The following is a 22,147-nucleotide window of genomic DNA, read 5'->3' on the forward strand; positions in this document are numbered from 1 at the left end:
AAAATGAGAAAAATTTTAAAGGTAGAGTAAATTTTCATGAAGCTAAATTTTAATTTTGAAGGACTTCTTCAGTTCAAAATGATGACCTCCCAACTTTTGTGGGGGTAAACTATCCATTCAATAATGGGGACAGTAAATAACAGGTTTTAAATAATGTGTGTGTGTGTGCTAGCCTTCAAGGGAAGAATCAGCTAGTCCCTCTGATTCTCCAAGTGTCCCTCTGAGATTTTTCAGATCCGTGAAACCCACAAGAGTGGGAAGTCTTGGATTACCAGGGGAGGGCTTAAGCTCAGGCTGGGCAGTGGTGGTGGGGGGACGGTGAGACAAAAGAGAAATGAATCAGAGGAGGAATCTAAAGGATAAGATACTTGACAGCTCAGATTCTACCCTATTTTGCTTACAAACTCTCTTCCTAAAACCTCACGTATACAATCTGATTTTTTGTCCAGTAATAATCCCATGAGTGCTTCTTTGGGGCCAACTGTATTGTAAACGTATTTTATGAAAAGCACTAACACATAATTCTTCCTTGCATCTCTCCCCTTGATCCCATTCTTAGAAGAATCACCACGTGATTTATAGTTTTATGGCTGACTGCCATGGGCTTCAGGTAAAAACTCCTTCTTGAATAATCATTTGACAATAAAATGTGAGATTCCTGGTCACTCAACCTGCCAAAATCTTCTTTCCTAAGAGGAAGGAGGACGGGCAATGTTCTGTTTCTCTCCTGGTCTTGCCTTTTGTGACACCAGAACCATCTTCTTCCAAGCTGCTGCTCTGGGGATCCTATGACCTTGATTTTAAACACAGCCTGAGAGATGGTTTTGTCAAACTGACACCAGCAGCCAATGCCAGGGGGAAGCTGCATGTTATATTTTCATTTTTCTTAAATCTCGTATTTGATTTACCTTTTTTTCCCCCCGGCATTCTCTAATCTACAAAATCAAAATGAATTGCAGCAGAGTTACAATGAACAGGGCCTAGTCGTTGCCTGCGGAGGAAAGACCTTGGATAACAGATCTCATAATCGATACTGTGCTTTTTTATTTCCTCCTGTTTTGTATTCTCCTCCTGGGACCTCCCGTCACATAGACACACACTCCTCATCCCTATGTTACCACCTTCATTTCCTTTACTGAGATTCTGGAGATAATATGCTACTTCTACATGAAGTCAAATTAGACATGTAGTCTTTGAAAATTTTCGAGAAAACCAAGTATTCTTTAGGACTATTTGATCTCTTTCCCCTAAAATAACCTCCCCTCGTTTTGTCTAGTTTCTTTCAACATACTCCAGGGTAACGTTCTGGTCCCTGCTGGATGACCCTCCCAGGGTTATGTATTTTGTTGTTTTAAAGCCCTGAGTTTGTTCCGCTCATAGGATTTCTATCAGAAATGCCTGCTGCTTCTCTTCCTACCATTTCTACTGTAATCTCCCTGGTGTATCATTAAGGGGTTCTGTGTAGTGCAGGGAATATCAGTTAGAACAGCATCCTGTTTTATTTGCCTCATTATTTAGAGGGAGTAAGACTCAGTGAAAGCATTGCCCCAAATTACAGAAGCTGATGTTGCCTGCTGCCTCTGCTTTCCTATCAATAAATCATACGCTTGTTCCTTAGTCTTGTCGTCCAGCTGTTATTCCGTGTTACTCTCGTCTTGGTCTGAAGCACCCCTCACCTTCCATTCTTCTCATAGCTAGCACAGCAACTCACCTAGTGGTTGCTCAGTCAGTATTTCTTGAATTAAACTTAATTATGGTAGACCTCTAACAGCACATGGCCAACTTCTCCTCTGATTTTAACATGCATGGGGGTTGACTATTGGTGATCCCTGGTTTTCTAATCTCATTTTTTTTCTTGTTCTGCACAAGCTCTTAATTTAATTCACTCCCATGGCCCTCACTGCCAAGTCCTAGGATAAAGTGATTTTTAAATGATCTGTAGCCCAGCCTGCTCTCCTGAGCTTCATGTCCATCTTATTCTGTTGTCCTTCAGACATCCCAGAAACAGTATGTCCAAATCTGAACCCTTCTCTTGGATGCATTCCCTCCAATGGTGAGCTACAGCACCATCTATGTGGTGTATACATACAATGGAATACTACCCAGCCATTAAAAAGGGTAAAATAATGCCATCTGCAGCAACATGGATGGACTTGGAGATCATCATACTAAGCGAAGTAAGCCAAAAAGAGAAAGAAACATACCATATGATACCGCTTATATGTGGAAGCTTAAAAAAAAAACACACAACTGAACTTACAAAACAGAAACAGACTCACAGACACAGAGAACAAACTTATGGTTACCAGAGGGTAAAGAGGGTGGGAAGGGATAAACTGGGAGTTTGAAATCTGCAGATACTAACTACTATATACAAAATAGATAAACAAGTTTCTACTGTATAGCAGAGGGAACTAAAGTCAATATCTTACAGTAACCTATAGTGGAAAAGAATATGAAAATGAGTATATGCATGTATATGTATGCCTAAAACATTATGCTGTACACCAGAAATTGGCACATTATAAACTGACTGTACTTCAGTAAAAAAGAATGGGGGGGAAGGCCATCTTTTTTATCCTTCTATACCCTTCTTCATGTATTTATACAGTAAAGACTGATTTAGTGCTATGTGAATTACGATTCCAAAGACGCAGCGATCATAAGATCTGTTCTCGCTATCTGGAATAAGTTGCCATCAGTTACAGAACATAAGGGATGTACACAGACTACCCAGGCCATAATATAAAATATAATGTGTTACTGATCACTATGGAATTTCAAAGTCAGTTACCAACACCTAGTCCTTGTTATATTCTATTTCCTGCAGATGCATACATCGTAACTAATCTTTGGATGTATTCATATGCATCCCAAGGGTTTGTCAGAGTTTATATATGGTCATTACAAACAAAAGCTTCCTTTTGTTTGCCTTTCATTCTCACTCCCTCTTTCCTTTATTCTAGGATGGCGGTGATACTCCTCACAGTATCAGCTTTGTTAGTATCGCTGCTTCCTCTTCAGTGTGCTCTTTGCCTTGACTTTTTATCAGTCACCAAGTTCTATTAATGTGATGTTCTGTCCTAGATCTCTCTTATATTTCCCCCCTCCTAAGCATCCTTAATATCCTTCTTTGTCTAAAGTATTTAACTATGTTCTTTCTCTGTGAACCTGTCCAGGAAATACTAGTCTACACTGTTGCTATAGATTTGTGGAAACCAGATCAGATTTTGTCATTTCTCTTGTTGAAGTAATTCGGTGGTTCCCCATTATGTCCAGGACAAAATCTGAACTCCTTAGAATGCTAACCCAGGCCCTATGTGGTCTGACTCCTGTGTACTCTTCCAGGCTCCACTTGTCCCCCCTCCTCCCTCCCCATCAGACTGTAGAGTTTAGGGTGTGAACTCTGGAATCTATCTTCTGGTTTCAAATCCTGGCTCTGCCACTTACTACGTGACCTTGGAAAGTCACTTACGTTCTCTGCACCTCAGTTTTCTTATTTGTAAAATGGAGCACATGGTAGTTCCTGTTTCATATAGTGGTTGAGTAGATTCAATGAGTTAATCTATGTTAAATGCTTATAATAGGGCCTGGATGATAGTAAGGAATTAGTATGTTTGCGTGTGCATGTGTGTGTCTTGCTATTGTTGTTGTTAAGTTACCTGACGTTCATCAGAGATTATACTTATCTTTTTCGCATATGCTGTCTTCTGTGACTAGAATCACCCATTTCCCCTCTACCTGACTTATCCCCACTGTCTTCTGAGCTCCAGCCTGGATGTCACTGCCCCTCCCTACTCAGGCTGGATGAGTTTCCTCTCCTACGTGCTCCTACAGCACCTGTGCACACCTGTATCATAACACTCATCACACCAGGTGTGGGCTCTTGGCATTTGTGGTTTTGAATACTTGTGATGGCCCAAAGGACCATCATGAAGTAATCTGCAATAGGGTTAATTTTATCTATCTATCTATCCATCTATCTTGATTTATCTTCTGATAGATCAATACATAAAATAAGGCAAGACACAAGTAGTTTGGGGATTCAGAAGCTCAGAAGCTTTAGGATGTATCCATACCAAAAGTAAAGGTTCTACCATATTTTAGTTTTCTATTTCTTTGTATGTTTCCCATATGAAATTTTGGATTCTTAAATTGGGAGACTTAAAAAAACTCTATCCCTAGTGCCTTTTATATAACAGAGCTTTAATTAATATTTGTTGAATGAACAAATGTGTATTTTTAATTTAACACAGAAATTATTTTTTTTTCCAAAAACTGACTTTGCCCGAGCCATAATTTGAGGTACCAACCCTCTTTCCAGGAAAACACACACACAGTTAACCTCAACATTTCAGAAGGTTTGAGTTACAAACCTTTGCCCTCGAGCATGGTTTCCCATTTATTCAAGGAGAAAGGCAGAAGAAATGCATTTTTTAAAATGCTAAATACCCCAGAGACGTAAGGCTGATAAAGTAAAAGTAATCATTTGAATTCAACATTTTCATAAAGACATACTACTGTAAGTTGTCTTTGCCCATCAACTTCTTGGAAAAGATAATATAATTCATACATTTTCAATTTGGATCCCAGTTTAGTAAACTTAGGAGAGTCAGTTATGAGTATAGGTGTTTGGAGGCATGAGCTGGGCTTACAGGGAAGTTCCCTATCCCTGCTCTCACCCGCGTGGTTCACACCTGCCTGCTGCACCATCTGGAGTTCTTTTCATTAGCTAGTCTTTCTGACTAAGGCACGGAACACTCTGCCTTCAGTGGCACATCTGAGAGGGTGACTGCATCAGGGCACTACTGCCTGAAGGAAAGGCGCTCAGACAGCTGGGCTGGCTGGGGACGTGCAGCCCTAGGTCAGGGCGGGAAGGGTGAATCTCAGGGGAGAGCCTTTAGTTTTGGGACTAACAACATCATCTCCTTTATGATGAAGGCAAGCTCTAACACTGCGAAGGGCAAGATGAGATCTTTGAGTAGCTCTTTCAAGACTCTTCTAAAATGTTCTTCCTTAAGAGTCAGTCTTTGTGGCTCTCGAAGCAGATCATATACCTGCATATGATTGAAAGACGATGGGTCAGAATGTATATGCATATTCTGAAAACCAGAGAGCAGCTTTACAAAGCACACCCAGATCAGTGCTCCTTAAACAGGGACCAAGATGGCAAGTGGGGGGGTGGGGGAGGAATGGGGGAAGCTCAGGGAAGTTGGGGGAAGGCCAACCCCCATCCTGAGAATCACTGTGTGATAAAGGGGTACAGCATGTGGCACTGAGGAGGGGACACAAAGGATATGAAGAGCAAGGAAAATGGTGGAGAGCTGTGATCCTGATTAAAGTCCATTTGCCTCATTTACAGATAAGGACTCGGGCCCCGAGGTCTGACAGGGTGGACTTTCCTTCCGCGCCAGGCATCTTTCCAGACCTCATTCTACACCCCAATACCGCTCCATGACAAAGTGCTTTCTGGCATACAAGGTCCTTTTTTTTTTTTTTCTTTTTAGTAACTCAGTCTTTTGATGGGTTTTATGACAGACCCGCTCCATTATGAAAAAAGAAAAAAAAAGTGAAACAGTGAAGAATAACAAGGAGTACTTTTTCAAGTGACAAGGGAATAGCTGTTAATGTGAACAAATACTGAACATTTAAACTGCACTGGAACGATTTAATAACATTTAGTGGTACTGTCTTAAATAGTTACATTTAATTAAGCCACTGGATTAAAAAGTTGACTATCAGTGCTTGTTATTTTTCTAGGAACAAGATGAAATCATCCAGTGTAATTTTGGGAGAATGCAATCTATGTTTTACAGGAAGCTGAGGAATGGATTCAGAAACTGGTCTTACAGTTGTGGCTTATTCCACATATTAACAGTTCTTTCTAGTCCCTTCTTCTCTGGGTAATTTATGCATCCGTCAAGAGGTCAACCTGGGCTGTAGCTGGTTCAGTATTTTTATTATGTACAATGAACTTTCATATTTGTTTTTTTTTATCCTACTAGGGCCAGGGTTCCCTTCAGACTCATCCAGAGCAATTTGTCAAGTGAAAGGACCTTGCTATTTGATTTCACTCTTACTACTTTGCGTTTACATCACACATGGAGAAAATTAGGAGCAACAACTGTCACTCTCTGAGGGAGGAAACCGCCATGATTCACAAAGACAAGAAGTAATTTTCTGTAATCACAAGATGACTCAGGTTAGTAGCTTTCAGCTATTACAGCAATTCAAATAATATGAGCATATTCAGTAAATTAGTCCCAATTCCTGTAATTTAAAATTTACGACAATGTGATATAAAGTAGGCTGGAATTTATTTTCGCACTAGGTGGAAAAAAGAATTTGAAAGCAGTTGTCCAGGGTGAGTTAAAATTCCAAGAATACTTAGTATTTTATTAGAGAGCAAAATGCTTTTAAACATATTGTGAAATGTTTTAATCATACAAAACTTTGCAGTATAATTTGTAATTGAAAACAAGATGTAGGTGTTAAATGTGAAGTATCATGTATAAAAAGGTTTTTAAAAAAACTTATGTACTGTATAATGAAGTCTTTCTATAACGTACACAGTCTTTGAACTGTCCTGATCAATTTGTATTTTCATGTTAGAATTACAGTTTGAATATATCTTTGAAATTTAAAGCAGAGTTTTATGCTCTTTATTTTACATACTATGTCTTCTGTAGCATTTATAATAGGAAAACAATTTACAGTATTTGTTTGTTTTTAGTTATAAAAATGTGACTAATGCATGTCTAGAGTAGATATCTAAAACAGGCCTCTGCAAAGGAAGGAAACTGAAACACAAAACACAACTGGGAAAGCTTTCCTCTGAGCGCCTACTGGCCCCTAGCAGGGTATTAATGATTCTGGACCGAAGAATCGAGGACCAGTTTATCTGGAGTAAGGTACTGTTGTCTCGCAGAGGGAGCTAAGCAAAGAGCTCATTGATTCATTGGTTCTACAGTTAGTTATCGAGTGAAAGCACTATGATACACATAAAGTAAGATCAAATTTCAGTTTCTGCCCTCCAGGAGCTTCTAATCTAGTTGGGAACGTATACAGAGTTGAGAGTTCAAGATGATATCGGGAGAAATACTCCGAGAGGCACAGTGATAATAAATACGCAGTATATAAGAAACATGGAGAAATGATTATTTTTTATCTCTAGCTGTCCATAGAGTCTTTACAGAGGAAGCGGCTGGGTTAGATTTTGAAGGCCAGGTAAGATTGTGGAAGGAAAAGGTGAGACATGGGAGAACCTGGAGGATCTTTCCTTTAGTGATTCGGCTTCGACTGCCTCTCATCAGTTTCCCAGGGCGGGAGAGAGAATGACCGTCCTAGACTGAATCGTGTGTCCACCCCCGTCCTGCGTGACCAGGAGGCTTCAGCATCACTTGTCCAAAGAGAGATGCAGTTCCTCAAAGGGAGAGCAGATAAGCACAAGTTTTTAAAAGTACTTAGTCTCTAAAATGGCTGGGATTGTAAGTAACGGTCATAAGTGCATGGGCTCAGGCTTGGGGAGAGAGTAAATGTTCCCCAGAATCTTAGATTCCAAAAATTATTTTTCACTACTACCTCTGAGAAATTCTCTTCTTTTTCTAACTAATGTCTTACTGGTAAATAAAATAAATAGATAAATAGATAGATAAATAAATAAATAAATAAATAAATAAATAAATAAATAAATAAATATGTGTGTGTGTGTGTACACACACACACACACAAATGTTGACCAATAATGATTTCCAGCAGTATTCTTTTATGCCCTTGTGTTTTTGGGTCCACAGATTAGTGTCCTTTCTCCCACCCTCTCTCCTTTCCTTCCTTTTGTCAGTTCTTCAAATACATCAGGTGACCTGAAGTGATTTGATTTATACGCCCTAGTTGTGTTAGAATTTCAAAGTTTGCTACTTTCCCTAAAAGGCAGGTTAATAGGACCTTAAGAAACACAGTGGCTTGCCCAGCTCTGGGCAATTCTTGAATTGATATTTCTTAAAAGTCCAATTTAAATTACAGGAAAAGAACATTTGAAAATCCTGCCTGTGCTTCCAAGTTGAGTTCAAAGGTGAAGATCCCAGTTTCTCATGCATTCATTCTGAGATGTGTTAGCAGGGCTCACTGATGATTCCCTTTTTAATAATTTCCTATTACACTGAAAATGAATGTCATATGTTACACTCCAAAATGATACAAGTATAGACTTCTAAAGCAAGAGTTTTTAACTGTCTTTGGCATTATTTTGGAATTTAATTTTTTAATATAAAGGTTCAAGCAAACTTGAGTTGCAGGTAGAAGCTGTCAAAGTCTAATTTCCACTAGTGATTGCTTACTGAGTAGTAAATTAAATGCACAATTAATATTAGAATGCATAAATCTAGTTTTGAACCCTAACTGGAATAGATATAAAATTAATTAATAATAAATGTATGATTATATATTTTTACCTCTTCTTTCCTTCTATTTTTTTTCAATCCCTATTAAATCAGAACTCTTAAATCTTTGCTTTCTCCAGTCTCTGTCTCTGTCTTCTTTTCCATTAACACAGATGATGTGCATGATAATCATTCAGTGTACATTCATTTTCCCTTTTTTCTTCTTTTCTCTTTTCCTAGTGCCTTTCTCCATTTTTGGGTCATTCCATCTTCTGTCTTAAAAAAAAATTACTGGCACATATTTTTTATTCCTTTCTTTGTTTTTTGGAGAACTTTGTTTCTTCTATTACGTATGGATCAGGGGATTAACTGCCTAAATATCAATTAGGCTCCAAGTTGCTGTTACCTTGGTTCTAAGGCTTATAAATATTGTGAAATTGTTCAGAAAAGTTTCATTCTTGGATCAGCTCAGCAGGTTTTTCCAGTAAGTGCATACATAGAGAGCCACATAAACAACCGGCCAAACATTCCAGCTGATCATCCTAGGAGTCATGAATCAGGAAATGTCAGTTCATCCAGACATTTCTAAAAGGTATTGAAGGAGCTGAGAATCGTCTTAATGAGAAAGAGGAACAATAAAGCAGCACAGTTATCAGAGAAGGAATGTGAGTAAGAACAGGAGTCACAAGCTGTTACAAGCTGACGGATCACGTAGCATCCTTCCTGGATTCTTCACATAATTTCTGTCCTCATCCATTTATTAAGATCCGTAATCCTCATGTATCATTAGAATTGTGCTACTTGGAAGCTGTAGCTGACATAATCCATCTTTAATTTCACTTTGAATTATTATTCATTATATATTCTTTGTAGACCATGACATATTTCAAATCCTGTGGAATTTAGGGATTAAAGAGATTACATTTATTTGAGAGGATTGGAGAAGACCACAAGGAAAAGTTGCTTCTTGGCTCACAATATTAAATTAAGTTTAAAAAAGTGAGATACAGAACTGTATTATTTTCTCCCAATTTTGTTCTATCTACAGTAAAGAGAAAAATGTTAATATTTACGAAGGAAAAAACACAGGACAAACTCACATAGTAACACGTTATCCTCCAACAGAATATGATTGGTAGTTTTAACTTAATCATTACATAATCAACACTTCTTATGACAAGTTGATTATTCCCCTGCTTTTGGCTTAAAACACCTAAGCTGTCCATCCATCCAGAGCAGTCACTCAGAGACTTGGGCAGATGCTTCCAGGATCACAGAGTCACAGAAAAGGGCACTTGGTGGGCCACACACTGGCTCATAAAGCTTCTGCCCAGAAGTGATCCACATCTTCTCTGATCACATATAATGGTCAAAGCAAGTCACATGGCTTTGCCTGAATCAAGCTGGGTGGAGAAGTGTTCTCCTAGTCACATGGCCAGGACAGGAAAACCAAACATCGTGACTTCTCAAGGACCACTCTGTTGCTAGAAGCAAGAGCAGCTGATGTTTCTCTCTTGGTTCCTCTCTCCATGGGAACCACACCGAGCTACTGGCCGCTCCTGTTACTTTTCTGTCACTTTTCTCTCCTCTCTTCCACTCTCCATAGCGCTTAAAATAAAATCTAAATTAGCTCTTCAGCTTTTCAGTGCATTACTTTCTATGACTTCTCCTTCCCTTTCAAATTACTTTCCCTTCTTTCATGACTCACCAACAAGGCATCGGCTCCAAGGGCCTGGAATTGGTCGGCACGCAGCTGAGGAAGCCTGGCTAAACCAAACCCTACCTCCCCAGCTTCAGCTTGAACCTTTCCTGATTACTTAAGTACTAGTCTTACTAGCTTTTTCATGTTAAGAGAATTCACAAGGAATTTGCATATGTGTATACTGCAGGAAATTTAAATCCACAGAGTGTCTAAAATGTCATATTTTGGATGGCTCCAACTCTACAAATCAGCTTCCTGGTCTGCACAATATAATCTCAACTGTAAAATACAACAAAATGGATTTATATTGTTTTACACACTTTCAAACAGCTCTTTGAAGTTACTTGTTTATGTTAGAAGCCAGGCAATTTGGGGGAAGTCTTAGAGAGAGGTCTCCTTGGGGTGCTGTTTCAGATACTACAAATTCTGAGCTTGTAGTTGGAGCCAGATGGGAGGGAACTGAGTTTATGTTGATTGACACTTAACACTTGAAGTGCAATAAAGAAAAATGTATTTGTTCTACAGTTCTCAAGATTGTATTGCTTGATTGACTCCTTGAGGGGGGAAATTTTTAAACAGACTTAAGTCTACTGAGATTCTGATTAAAGAGAAAAGCACTCCGTGTTTGGGTTTTTCTCATGTGTTGGCAGTTATAGCCAGCCATATGTTTACTCTGTAAATTCTAGTTGAGGGTGCAAGATAAGCTGTTTCAATTTGGGTGGAAGTTTTGTCAGACATCACAAATGAGATGTGTACTCTGGGAGGATTTTGCCAGATTTTTTGCAGGGACTGTGGGCAGGTCCATAGTAATTAAGGATAACCTACTACTGCTAATTTGTTTTAAGAGTAGATCCTGAAAAGCTCTCCCTTGCAGTAAAAGGAGTGATGGAATTAGAGTATCATCACTTGGTGACAGTGTTACTCAGCCATAAAAAAAGTATGAAGGTCTGCCCTGGGCAACAACATGGATGGACCTAGAGAGTATTATGCTTAGTGAAGTTAAGTCAGACAGAGAAGACAAATACCATATGATTTCACTTATATGTGGAATCTAAAAAATAAAATGAATGTATATAACAAAACAGAAACAGACTCACAGATACGGAGAACAAACCAGTGGTTACCAGTGAGGAGAGGAGAGTGGAGAGGGGCAAGACAGGCTTATGAACTTAAGAGATATAAACTACTATGTATAAAATAGATAAGCAACAAGGATATATTTTATAGCACAGGGAAACATAACCATATTATAAGTTTAAATGGAGTATAACCTATGAAAAAATATTGAATCAGTACATTGTACACCTGAAACTAACATAATACTGTAAATCAACTATACTTCAACTTAAAGTCATCAATGGATAGGATGCTAAAACTGGTGAGTGAGATTATGAGAAATAGGATATTTACATGGTCTCAAAGTATCTCTCATCAAGATATTTCTTAAACACAAAGCGATGAAGGTGGGGATAGGCACTCTACAGTGGAGTAACTAATCAGATGCCGTCTTACCCAAGTGGTTACCTGCCTCCGAGAGCAGGAGTAGCTCTCGTGGAGGGATGGTGGAGGTGGAGGGAACACAGGTTGTCCAAGGACATCCCCGTCTGCAAGCTTGTGGGTGTAGGGTCCCCTCTCTTCCCACAGTCACCAGGGTTACTCTCTTCTACCAAAGCCAGTGTCACCCTCTGTACTCAGAGTTAGAGCCCATTCTGGTTATGTTTGTTTGTTTGCTTGTTTGCTCATTTATTGAAGGTCTGCTAACTCCTGGGGATTCAGCTTTAAATAAAATAAGCCCTTGTTACCGAAGGCCTTCCAGCCAGTGCTAGAGAAAATCTCTAGCAGACTATCTCAGCCCCCAGTAACCTGTGGAGTGTGTATGGGATGCAACAGGAGTAGCCAGGGCAGGACTGCACCAGCTGAAGTGCACCACTAGGGCCGAGTAGGCTCTTAAATGATTAAAAGCACTTTCACATTGACTGGTAAAAAGCCACGGTCTCAGCCCCGGGCTGCTTCCCTGGGGTACTCCTCGCTCACACGCCACAGAGAATAAAAGATCAAACCCCAGACAGCACAGGCCTCTAAGACCTGCTCTTGTACTTTCCCCGCCCCTTTCTGATTGCCTTTATCCTGCCTGGAAGGTCAGAGAAGTCGTTCTGGAAGAGGTGATGCCTGTGCCAAGAATGAGCAGAAGTCAGCCAGGTAAAACACCGCATCTGTTCAGGCCCCGGGGTGACAGAGGATGTGTCAAGTCTGAGAAACCACAGATTGCTGAGTATGACAGGCGCATCTGATGCTGGGGAAGGGTGGTGAAAGATGGCTTCAAGGGGTAAGTGGAGGCCAGATCAGAAAGAGCCTTGTATGCCCTCCTGAGATACCTGACCTTGATCAGACAAGCTATCAAATGCCTTTGAAGAAGCCTAAGACAGGGAGCAATACAATCAGATTTTTGTTTTAGGAAAACAGATGTGGCATAATTGAAGGAAAGGGACTGAAGGACCAAGGGAAAAAAACCCCTGTTCTCAGACTGCTGAAGTAATTCAGTAATTCAGGGAAGAGATGAGGACCGTTTCTGAGGTAGAATCGGTAGGATGTAGAAAAATGGTTGGAACCCAAAGACATTAAAAAGGCAGAATCAATAGCGCTTTGTTACTGGACTGGACTGGTGAGCTACATGTTATAAAAATTTCAAATCTATTTAGCATCTGATAGAACGATTTATCTAAAGTGGACCTTTGTATATGCTTCCAAAATTAAGAATTGATCTTGCACAGAAATGTACTATAATTAGCTCCTTCCCAAACGACTGTTTTCTGAAGATGTGCAGGTAAGAAAGATGCATTTGCTAGTCTTTTGACAACTCTGGTGAGGTTCCAGCCAAAGCTGTTCCAGCTGTTCTCTGCAGTTTCTAAGAAAGTATGCAAACGGCACAGCCTTGGCAGTTATAAGTTCTCAACCTTAGGAAACCTGCACCCTCCCATCAGCTGTCTCTGCTGCATACTCTGACCTGCTTTCCTTGGCGTGGCCCTGTGCTCCGCAGGATGGACCATGCGGCGGCCCAGCTGGAGAAGCAGCACGTGCATGATGTGTATGAGAGCACCGCACCTTACTTCAGTGACCTGCAGAGCAAAGCCTGGCCTCGGGTCCGACAGTTCCTCCAGGAGCAGAAGCCGGGCAGCCTCATCGCTGACATAGGTAAGCCAGGGTGGGGCTGCGTAGTCTGAAGTATATTCCATCTGGCCTTTCCTTTCCAGATTCATTTTTCATTTCTGTTCTAATCTGAAGTCTGAAATCGTGCACTTGGCATGTCAGCACTGCAATTTTCACTTTATAGCAGAAATTCAAGCTGGAAAGTAGTAAAGCTCCTCAAATCTTCATTTAGACAGTGGCGATCTTTTCAGAGCTGTATATAAAATGGGAAATAAATAGGCTATATTCTTTCTTTTCCCAGAGGAAAAAAGAATTCCTTTTGATTGGACTGGAGTGGTGAGCGACGTGTTATAAAATTTCAAATCTATTTAGCATCTTATAGAACGATTTTATCCAAAATGAACTGTTGGTAAGACCTTTGTATATGCTTCCAAAATTAAGAATTGATCTTGCAAAGAAACTTACTGTAATTAGCTTCTTCCCAAACGATCGTTTTCTGAAGATGTGAAGGTAAGAACGCTGTATTTTCTAGTCTTTTGACGACTCTGGTGAGGTTTCAGTGAAGGTGCTGTTCTTTGCAGCTTATTTCCACAAAATCAACCTGGCGTTAGTTGAAGAAGTCAGGATTGAGATGACTGCTTGTGAAATTGACCATTTTAAATTTAGAGACATTCACACTTGTGAATACAGTGTTTTGGTGGCTCACATTGAGTGGCTCTCATACCTTCTACAGAGGAGCCGGATCTGTGGGATTATAGAAGCGGTCCTGTAGCCTCTCAGTAATCTTATGGATCCTTTCCCTTAACTATTCTGTAGTTGTTTTATTATGAAAGCTTGTCTTTAAATTAGATCATATTGTAATAATCACTTACTTGCTTGGAGGATTTTGGCTCAGGATCTTTTGGAATCTAGAAGTGGGAAACCACAGCCCAGTGGATCTAAGATTAGCTTTTAAGCTATGGTGGTAGTCCTCGAAGCATGCCCACCTAAAACTGCCTTCTAGTAACTGCACGCAGATGGCGCCTGTTAGAATCCTAAGTCGGTAGTTACAAGTTCCATCTAATTTGGCATTTACTCTAAATTTTGAGAAGAGAAACAGACGTGCCCAGGGTTTCTGGCTTGTTAAAGACGGTGCGAGCAGTGTAGAATTTGAGGAAGGGGTGCATGTCATGTACAAGTGGAGAGTCTGAAAAATCTATCATGTCAGCTTAAAAAAATAAATTTGGCTTCAGAACATGCAGTGAATTTGGAACTCTTACCACTTGTAATGTAAACAAACTACCAGGATCTTAAAATCAACTGGGAGGAAAAGGTTTGGGGACAACAGTGTATCTATGCTACTTTCTCATACCTTAACACCAAAAATTTCAAATGAAGCAAAGATTTAAGTATAAGAAAATGAAATCATTAAAGGCCTAGATGATTATTAGATTATTTTTAAAAACATTGTCAGAAGCAAAAGGCCTCTCTATGAATGACAACAAAAAACTCAGAAATCATAAAAGAAAATGTAGTTCATTGTCATTATTCACAGTACTTATGTTTGAGACAGTTGTCATGAACCCTGAATTAGTGAATACTGAATTACTGCCCCTAGGGGAAGTACAGGATTAGGTTCCTGTGAGGCTGTGGTCACAATATTTTTGTCAGCTGATCAATATCTCACCTTGTTTCATGTGTGTTTCTGTTTAAAGACATGCATGTGCTGCCAGTAAAGACTTTGGCGTTACAAATAAATGTTAGTGATTGCAAATACAGTCTGTGAATAATGAGGATTGACTGCACTGATATTTTTGACCACCTAAAATTTAAAAGGTTCTATAAGGCAAAAATCTAGACAAATATATAAGTTATAAAACCAAAAACAAACTAGATAAAAATACCTGCAACATATGTGATAGAAAAATAGGTAATTTTCTTAATCTACAGCGCCTTCTTTAAAGTCAGTATGAAAAATACCAACCCCCTTGCCCAAAAACAATGAAACCATATGCACACACAGTAAATGGCTTAGTAACAAGGGCACAAAAAAATGTCCAGTGAAAAATATCCTCCCATCCCAGCCCCCCAGCACCGAATAACCTACATCAGTGACAGCCATGCTCTTAGCTTCTTATATAATTGTCTTGAGATATTTTACATAAATATAAACGTATTTGTGCATATGAGTTTGTGTATGGGTGGACTTTTTTCAATTACACAAAACAGTATGTTATACAAACTACAATACACGTAGCTTTTGTTTCTTTCAATATATCGTGGCAAACATTCCACGTTTGTTCATAGAGAGCTGCCGAACATTACAAGCTGCACAGCTTTCTATGCTAAGAGCACCAGATCAACAGATACATATATTGTCTGCTACATTCCACTACTACAAATTATGGTACAAATAATATTCTTTAAGTGCCTCTGTGCAAATCCATCATATCTAGTATGTATTATTTTACACATTGGTATCTTTTGAATTTTGTACTATTTATATTTTTACCATTCAGTAGATAAATAGGTATATTTTGATTACACGATGAATGATTGTGTTTTAAAATAAAATTGAATTAAGAAGAAATCAGTGAAAAGGAAAGAAAGAAGCCCAAAGGGATTATTAGAAGAGAGGAAAGTAGAACAATACAACTATCTCCAAAAGGAAATATTTTTTCTTTCTAGGTTTTCCACTTAGCTAAAATCATCAACAGTTTACATTGGCTAATTTGACTGGTTATTAGACTATCAATTTATAATTAATGACTAATGAAACTTTGCATAGGCAGTAAATGCCCAGAGGTGATCAGGTTCCAGTTGCCCATACAGGAATTCTCTGGATTGCTTCCCTATTTTAGAGGTGCAATTTTTTATTTGGCTAAACGTTATTAAGCATATCACCCCCATTCCTAGTGAAGCAGACCTGCTGAGGTGTGTGATAATGGCTCCTGATGGAAACTAAGTCTTCAGGGCAGGTATCAGGAATGAGAGAGCAGGAACTCTAGTCTAAAGATAAAGAGCGTTGATGACTTTAAGACAACAGAGACGTGAAGTACTCTCAGGAAATACTGTGATCAGGTAATACCTTTACCTGAAATGGGCTAGTACCTTACAGCCATTAGTGTGAGGAGTGTGTTCTGTGGTTTGAGATCTTGACTTGGATCACTTTAGGAAGCAGGAGAAGGACCAGAGTTAGATTCTTTTTTGAGCAGGGTTACCTTTAAAACCTGACACCAGAGACAACTGTCCTAATAGCACTGAAATTTTTATTTTGGTGTACATAATTAAACTTAATTTTTCAAAAATTATGACTCCCTTTGCCTCTTAACTCTCAGTGTATTTATTCCCAGACCCTGTGGTCAGATTTAAGTTGCTAAGTCATCCTTTAATTACTATTGCTTCATTAAGCCCATCAAAATTTAGAGCTCCTACTATGCGGTAGGCACCATGCCTGCAGAATAAAACATATCCCCTCATCTCTGGTCTCAAAAAATGTATATAAAATAAGAAATAAATAGGCTACATTCTTCCTTTTCCCATAGGAAAAAAAAAAAAGAAGTTTCTTTCAGATAAGGTCTTAGCAAAAAGACTCTTAATTTTAAAAATGTAATTCTTTCTGCAAACTTCAAAGATTCATTATTTCCAGCAAATACTTGCCCACCGTGGGCCAAAAACATTCTTTTGAATTGAGGCAATTAATCTGTTTTCTTCTTTAGTCTTAGTGTGGTGCAGAATACCAAACAGAGGGGAAGGAAGCAGACATACAACTGCTACTGCATGTCCTCGGTACTAAAAGGCCACCACTGAATGCGCTTTTGTAAAGGGGCATGATTGTTTGTGTAAGGAGCTTGCTGCAGTATCAAAAATGTTCTGATTTACCTCTTGCACAGTTAAGGTAAAGGGATGACTAGGCTTGCCCATGTTCTGATTCCTCATTAGGACATAAAATCTCCCCTCTCTGGCATCTCGGTGTCTGCGCTTAGAAAATGGATAATTGCATCACATTCGGGAGTTCCACTACTATCCTTAAAAATGAATGCCATTCGAAATGAATATGGGATAAATCAAGGGTACCAGGGGAACTGGAAACATTTCAGGAGATGATGAGATCTGAAAGGACCTCAGGTTGCTTCATTTTTACCAGATGCTCTCCAAACACTTCTCTCTGGCTCTAATGTTCTATGAACCTGTTTTTATTAGTATCTTTGAAGTAATTTTCTCTTTCATTTCTCTAAATGTATCCCCTGAGCCAGTTCAAAACAGCAAACAGAGTTACAAGATTATTCTTCTTAAAATATGAGCATCATCCTTGAAATAGTCAGGATTTCAATTTTAAAATACTTGGCAAATTATATTTTCCCCATGACTGCTCTCAAAAATTGGATACTTTTTCTCATAAGCATTCTTAGGGACAGTGGCTATGAGATCTAAAATATTCCTAAGACTTCAATCACTTACATTGAAATAATAATGTTGGAAATCTTATTTTTTATTCACAAGCTCTCCACTGTCTCAGCTGGCATCAGCGAATCTTAATTATGCTTTTAGTGTCTCATAATTTTGAACAGCACCTATCAAGGAGGAGTTATTAAGGAGTATTGTGACATATTTCAGAAGCGGCAAACTAATCATCTTTGAACAATGGTAGATACTTTTCAGACAGAAATGACCAGAGATAATGCCAGGAGGTACGGACATCAGCTCTAATGATATCTTTAAATATTTCTGAAAAAGAATTCAATGATATGTCTGTGTTACAATAAAATACTAGGTACTAGATTGTAGAAGGGTTTGTCTCAAGATGATCATTCATGTTATTACTTTCTTTATTGTAAATCAGTGAGATCTGATTGATCTAAATCTTTTGGCTGTATAAACTTTGAATTATTTGGGTCTCTGCCACCAGAAAGTGAACGTCAAAAGTGGTCTACTTAAAAAAAAATAATTCTTTGTCAGAATTGTATTCTGAATTAACAGAGATCATTTAAAACATAGCGCTGATGATAGACTGAATAAAAAGATGCTGAATTCAAAGTTTTTTCATTCAAATTCAAATACAGAAATTTTAAAGGCTTATTTTAGCATCTAAATTATTTTATATACGTATCCATGGAAAAGCTGTTGACAGTAGTCTGTTTTACACAGTCGGCAAGTGGTAAGAAGTTTTGGTGAGATAACATCAGAATAAATATTGATCTAAAGATAATGAAATAAGGAAGTGAAGGTTAACTTTTGTAAAGTGAGTGGACACTGTCACTAGGATACCACGAAACTTATTCTCTGCTGGGGTCCAGCTGACATTTTTGGTTGTGCGAGCATATTAAGGAAGCCCTATGGATGTGACTTCATTAAATACTCAATAAACAATATTTTTTCCCATTCCCTTTCCCTCTTCTCTCCTATAAAAAACATGTAAGTGCTCTCTGAAGGCTTTTCTTTTTGTTTCTGTGTGTACCTTCATGCCATGCTGGGTTCTGTCTTGGTGACTTAATACAGGCAGAACTCAGTTTACTGTGCTTCACTTTACGGTGCCTCCCAGATACTGTACTGCAGTTTCTTACAAATTGCAGATCTGTGGTGACCCTGCATCAAGCAAGTCTATTGGCACAGTTTTTCAAACAGCCTTTGCTCACTTCGTGTCTCTGTGTCATATTCTGTTAACTCTCCCAGGATTTCAAAGCCTCCACCAGCAAAAACATTAAGACTTGCTGAATGTTTTAGATGATATAGTATAGTGTAAACACAACTTTTAAATGCACTGGGAAACCAAAAAATTGGTGCGACTCGCTTCATTGCGATGGTCTGGAATAGAACCCGTGATATCTCTGAGGTGTGCCTGTATAAAGCTATTTCTATTCTCTGTTAAAAGACAAAGTAACAGACAATTTTTCACTTTCCATTAAGGATGGCATGTAACACAGGTTTTTCTCTTATAGGCTGTGGGACTGGAAAGTATCTAAAAGTGAACAGCCAGGTGCATACCCTGGGCTGTGACTACTGTGGGCCACTGGTAGAGATTGCCCGGAGTAGAGGATGTGAAGTCATGGTATGTGACAACCTTAATCTCCCCTTTAGGGATCGGGGCTTCGATGCCGTCATCTCCATAGGAGGTAAGGCAGCCCGGTCACACAGTGAGAATAATGTTTCTTGGTTGAGGCCGCTTTCACGACTTAACATCTATTCTTTGCAGAAAGATCTAAGTGATTCATTTTATCTAGTTTTTAAAAAATATTTTGGTTATTATTTAACTGAATTATTTGACTAATTTCAAACATACTTAGGGTGGTACCCATGATTGTTTGAACTAGTTCAACCCTCAAACTTTTTTTTTTTGATGACTCATTCTAATTTCTTTTACTGTTGAGCAAGAAAATATTAAGAGGAACTGTACTCATTGAAAACAGTACTTTATTCTACTGAAATGAAGCAATGTAAAGTAGATCTTTAGAAGGCATTACCTTTTTTAGGCCACCAGCGTGCCCTCTCTTAGCAGAATGTTGTGGGACTAATGCACTGAATACCACCGGCAAAGATGTGTCACCAATCTGCCACTTACTATACGAAGGTCACTGGGGAAGACAGCCTCACTGGGTCCCAGACTGCAGTGTTTGTACAGGACCACTGTGCTCTCTTGCAGCCAGAGACTGTTCAGAAATCTAGGGAATATGTTCCTCATACTCTTCCAACAAGTGTGCCCATCAAATACACATGCCAAGAGTCAAAAGAAACAGCAAAAATCTGTGCATGAAACATACACAGATAAGGCTCATTTTACTCAGTACATGTATTTCTGAAACCTAGTATGTTTATGTTAGGGGGAACTTGCTACGTAAGGGAATCTTATGGCAAATTCTTTCCCAAAGCAAAAAAATCTTTTGCAAAGGAAATTATTTCCTCCAACACACTTTTAAAAAATTACTGTATTTGAATACAATATCAAAGCAAGGTGAACCTATATGAAACTGACTGCTAGATAAAAATACTGAATAAGACTGTTTGCTCTCTAGTGAAACAGATGAGAAACTGATGTATTCAGCATTAAATGGGGACTGTATCTTTGCATAGTGAGGGGCTGCAGGTCTGGATGCCATAACCTTAGAACTGGTTAGGACTGGCAGGAGATGGTTGCCTTGGAAACCTGCTCTATGACAGCCCTACTTCTTTGCATTTGAAACTGTTATGTCCGTTTTAGTTGTAAGCATTAAGAGGAGAGACTCTTGTTGAACCAAACAACACTAGACAGTGCTCTGAACCTTTAATAGGAAGAAAGTCTTTGGATTGGTCACGACACCCAAAGAACGAGAAATCGGAGGGAGGTCAGAGAAGTGTATTTTTTGCTCTCTTCTGTTTATATCAGTCGTGGGGTCTACACTACTACCTACAAACTGCTATGCCGTTGAAACACTGTTGAGGGCATGGGAGGACCCAACCAACTTTCCTACTTTCGGGAAATGCTCCACATGTACATGGTGAAGTCTTTTTCTTCTTTAGTTCAAGTCTCATATCTGCAGAGGAAATGGAGCACGCCTGGTTGCCATCTTCCAATTAAAACTGCTTCCTTGGGTGGAAACCCAGCATGTGTTTTTATGAACTGTAACTATCAGCAATGTGGGGTGCTGACTTTCCAGTTAGATTTACATCTAGGACTGTGTTATGAGGAATTTCAGCAGACTGCCTCTCCTAAGCCCATCTATGTTTACTTCTCTATTTACAACCCTGTGTTGGCATTTCTTGCTTAACTCAACATGAAGAAATACATTTTTAAATATATAAACACATATTTTTCCATGTCTCTTAATAATAATGTGAGAGGGTAAGCCTCCTACCTAATTATATATTCCTTATGTTTTACCCTCAGATTACAAAAAGAAACACTTTCTACTTACTTTTGGGATAGTATGACAAAGATTTTCTAAAAATTTGGCAATATATTGAAATAGTGTCAATCAACTATTCATGACAGTGGTTGTCAACTTCAGGTTATGTTGCCCCTCCCCCCAGGGGGACATTTGTCAACGTTTGGAGACAGTTTTGGTTGTCACAGCTGGGAGTGTGTATGTGCTACTGTCTAGCTGGTGCCCGCTACCTATGATAAAGAATTCTCCAGCCCAAAATGCCAATAGTGCTGAGGTTGAAAAACTGTTTTCTGCTAAACCCATGGATTCTGAATGCTACGTTAGAAGAAAAAAACACACGAAAACTTAAATAACAATACATAATAAAATATCAAGATATAACAGGACTTTAAAGATGATCTTGTGTAACTTTTCATTTGATTCTGGAATCTAGTCATTGAATTCCACCCACCCATTTGTTCAATTCAACAACCTCTCCTACAGGACACGTATATTGAGACTACTTTTGTCTTTATATTGTGATTATGATTTTTAAACAAAAGGGGATTTTATCCTTTAAAAATTCAGCATTGTTTCCTGACATTGAATTTCTATAAAAATATCTTTAGGTACCATTTTGGGTTACATTCACAATGTTTATCATCAAGACATATATGCACGCGCATGTATAATACACTTTATATGTAATGAAAACTTCATTTGTATCCTTTTTCTTTTTAAAAAACACTTGACTTAAAGATGTCTCAGTATTATAGGTTAAATATAAATATAAAACATAGTATAAAAGATTCAGATATTTCCTGAATGGAATTATACTATTAAAACGGATGATCACGTAACAAATGTTTAAGAAATGAAAAAATACAGACATTCTTCCTTGAAAACAAAATTTCTTTTGAAGCCCAGAATCCTGAAATGTCAAAGACTTATGAAGATGCCAAAATGAGATTATTATATTAAAATAATGGGGTTTTTTTCCTTTAATGGCCAAAGAAAAAAGAATACAGTCAATTCTTATTATTCACAGTAGTTATGATCTGTAACATCCCTGTGAACACTGAGTTAACAAATATTAATCCATT

The 22,147-nt window shown here is 38.6% G+C and overlaps 1 protein-coding gene across 7 annotated transcripts in view; it reads left to right on the plus strand.

The window, feature by feature from the left end:
- Window positions 1–22,147, plus strand: part of TRMT9B (tRNA methyltransferase 9B (putative)) — a 47,270-nt gene that overhangs the window by 19,420 nt on the left and 5,703 nt on the right. For 2 of the 7 annotated variants that reach the window (XM_072950348.1, XM_072950350.1), the window contains 5 exons: window positions 5,363–5,481; window positions 6,006–6,202; window positions 12,219–12,279; window positions 13,118–13,272; window positions 19,146–19,319. In XM_072950348.1, coding sequence (XP_072806449.1) covers window positions 13,119–13,272; window positions 19,146–19,319 — 328 coding nt within the window. In that variant the 5' untranslated portion in view covers window positions 5,363–5,481; window positions 6,006–6,202; window positions 12,219–12,279; window position 13,118. Of the gene's footprint in view, window positions 1–5,362; window positions 5,482–6,005; window positions 6,203–12,218; window positions 12,280–13,117; window positions 13,273–19,145; window positions 19,320–22,147 lie in introns of those variants that run through there. The other 5 variants (XM_072950349.1, XM_072950351.1, XM_072950353.1 and 2 more) reach the window with 5 other exon arrangements.

Source organism: Vicugna pacos, chromosome 26 (assembly GCF_048564905.1).
Source record: "Vicugna pacos chromosome 26, VicPac4, whole genome shotgun sequence".
Lineage (NCBI taxonomy): Eukaryota > Metazoa > Chordata > Mammalia > Artiodactyla > Camelidae > Vicugna > Vicugna pacos.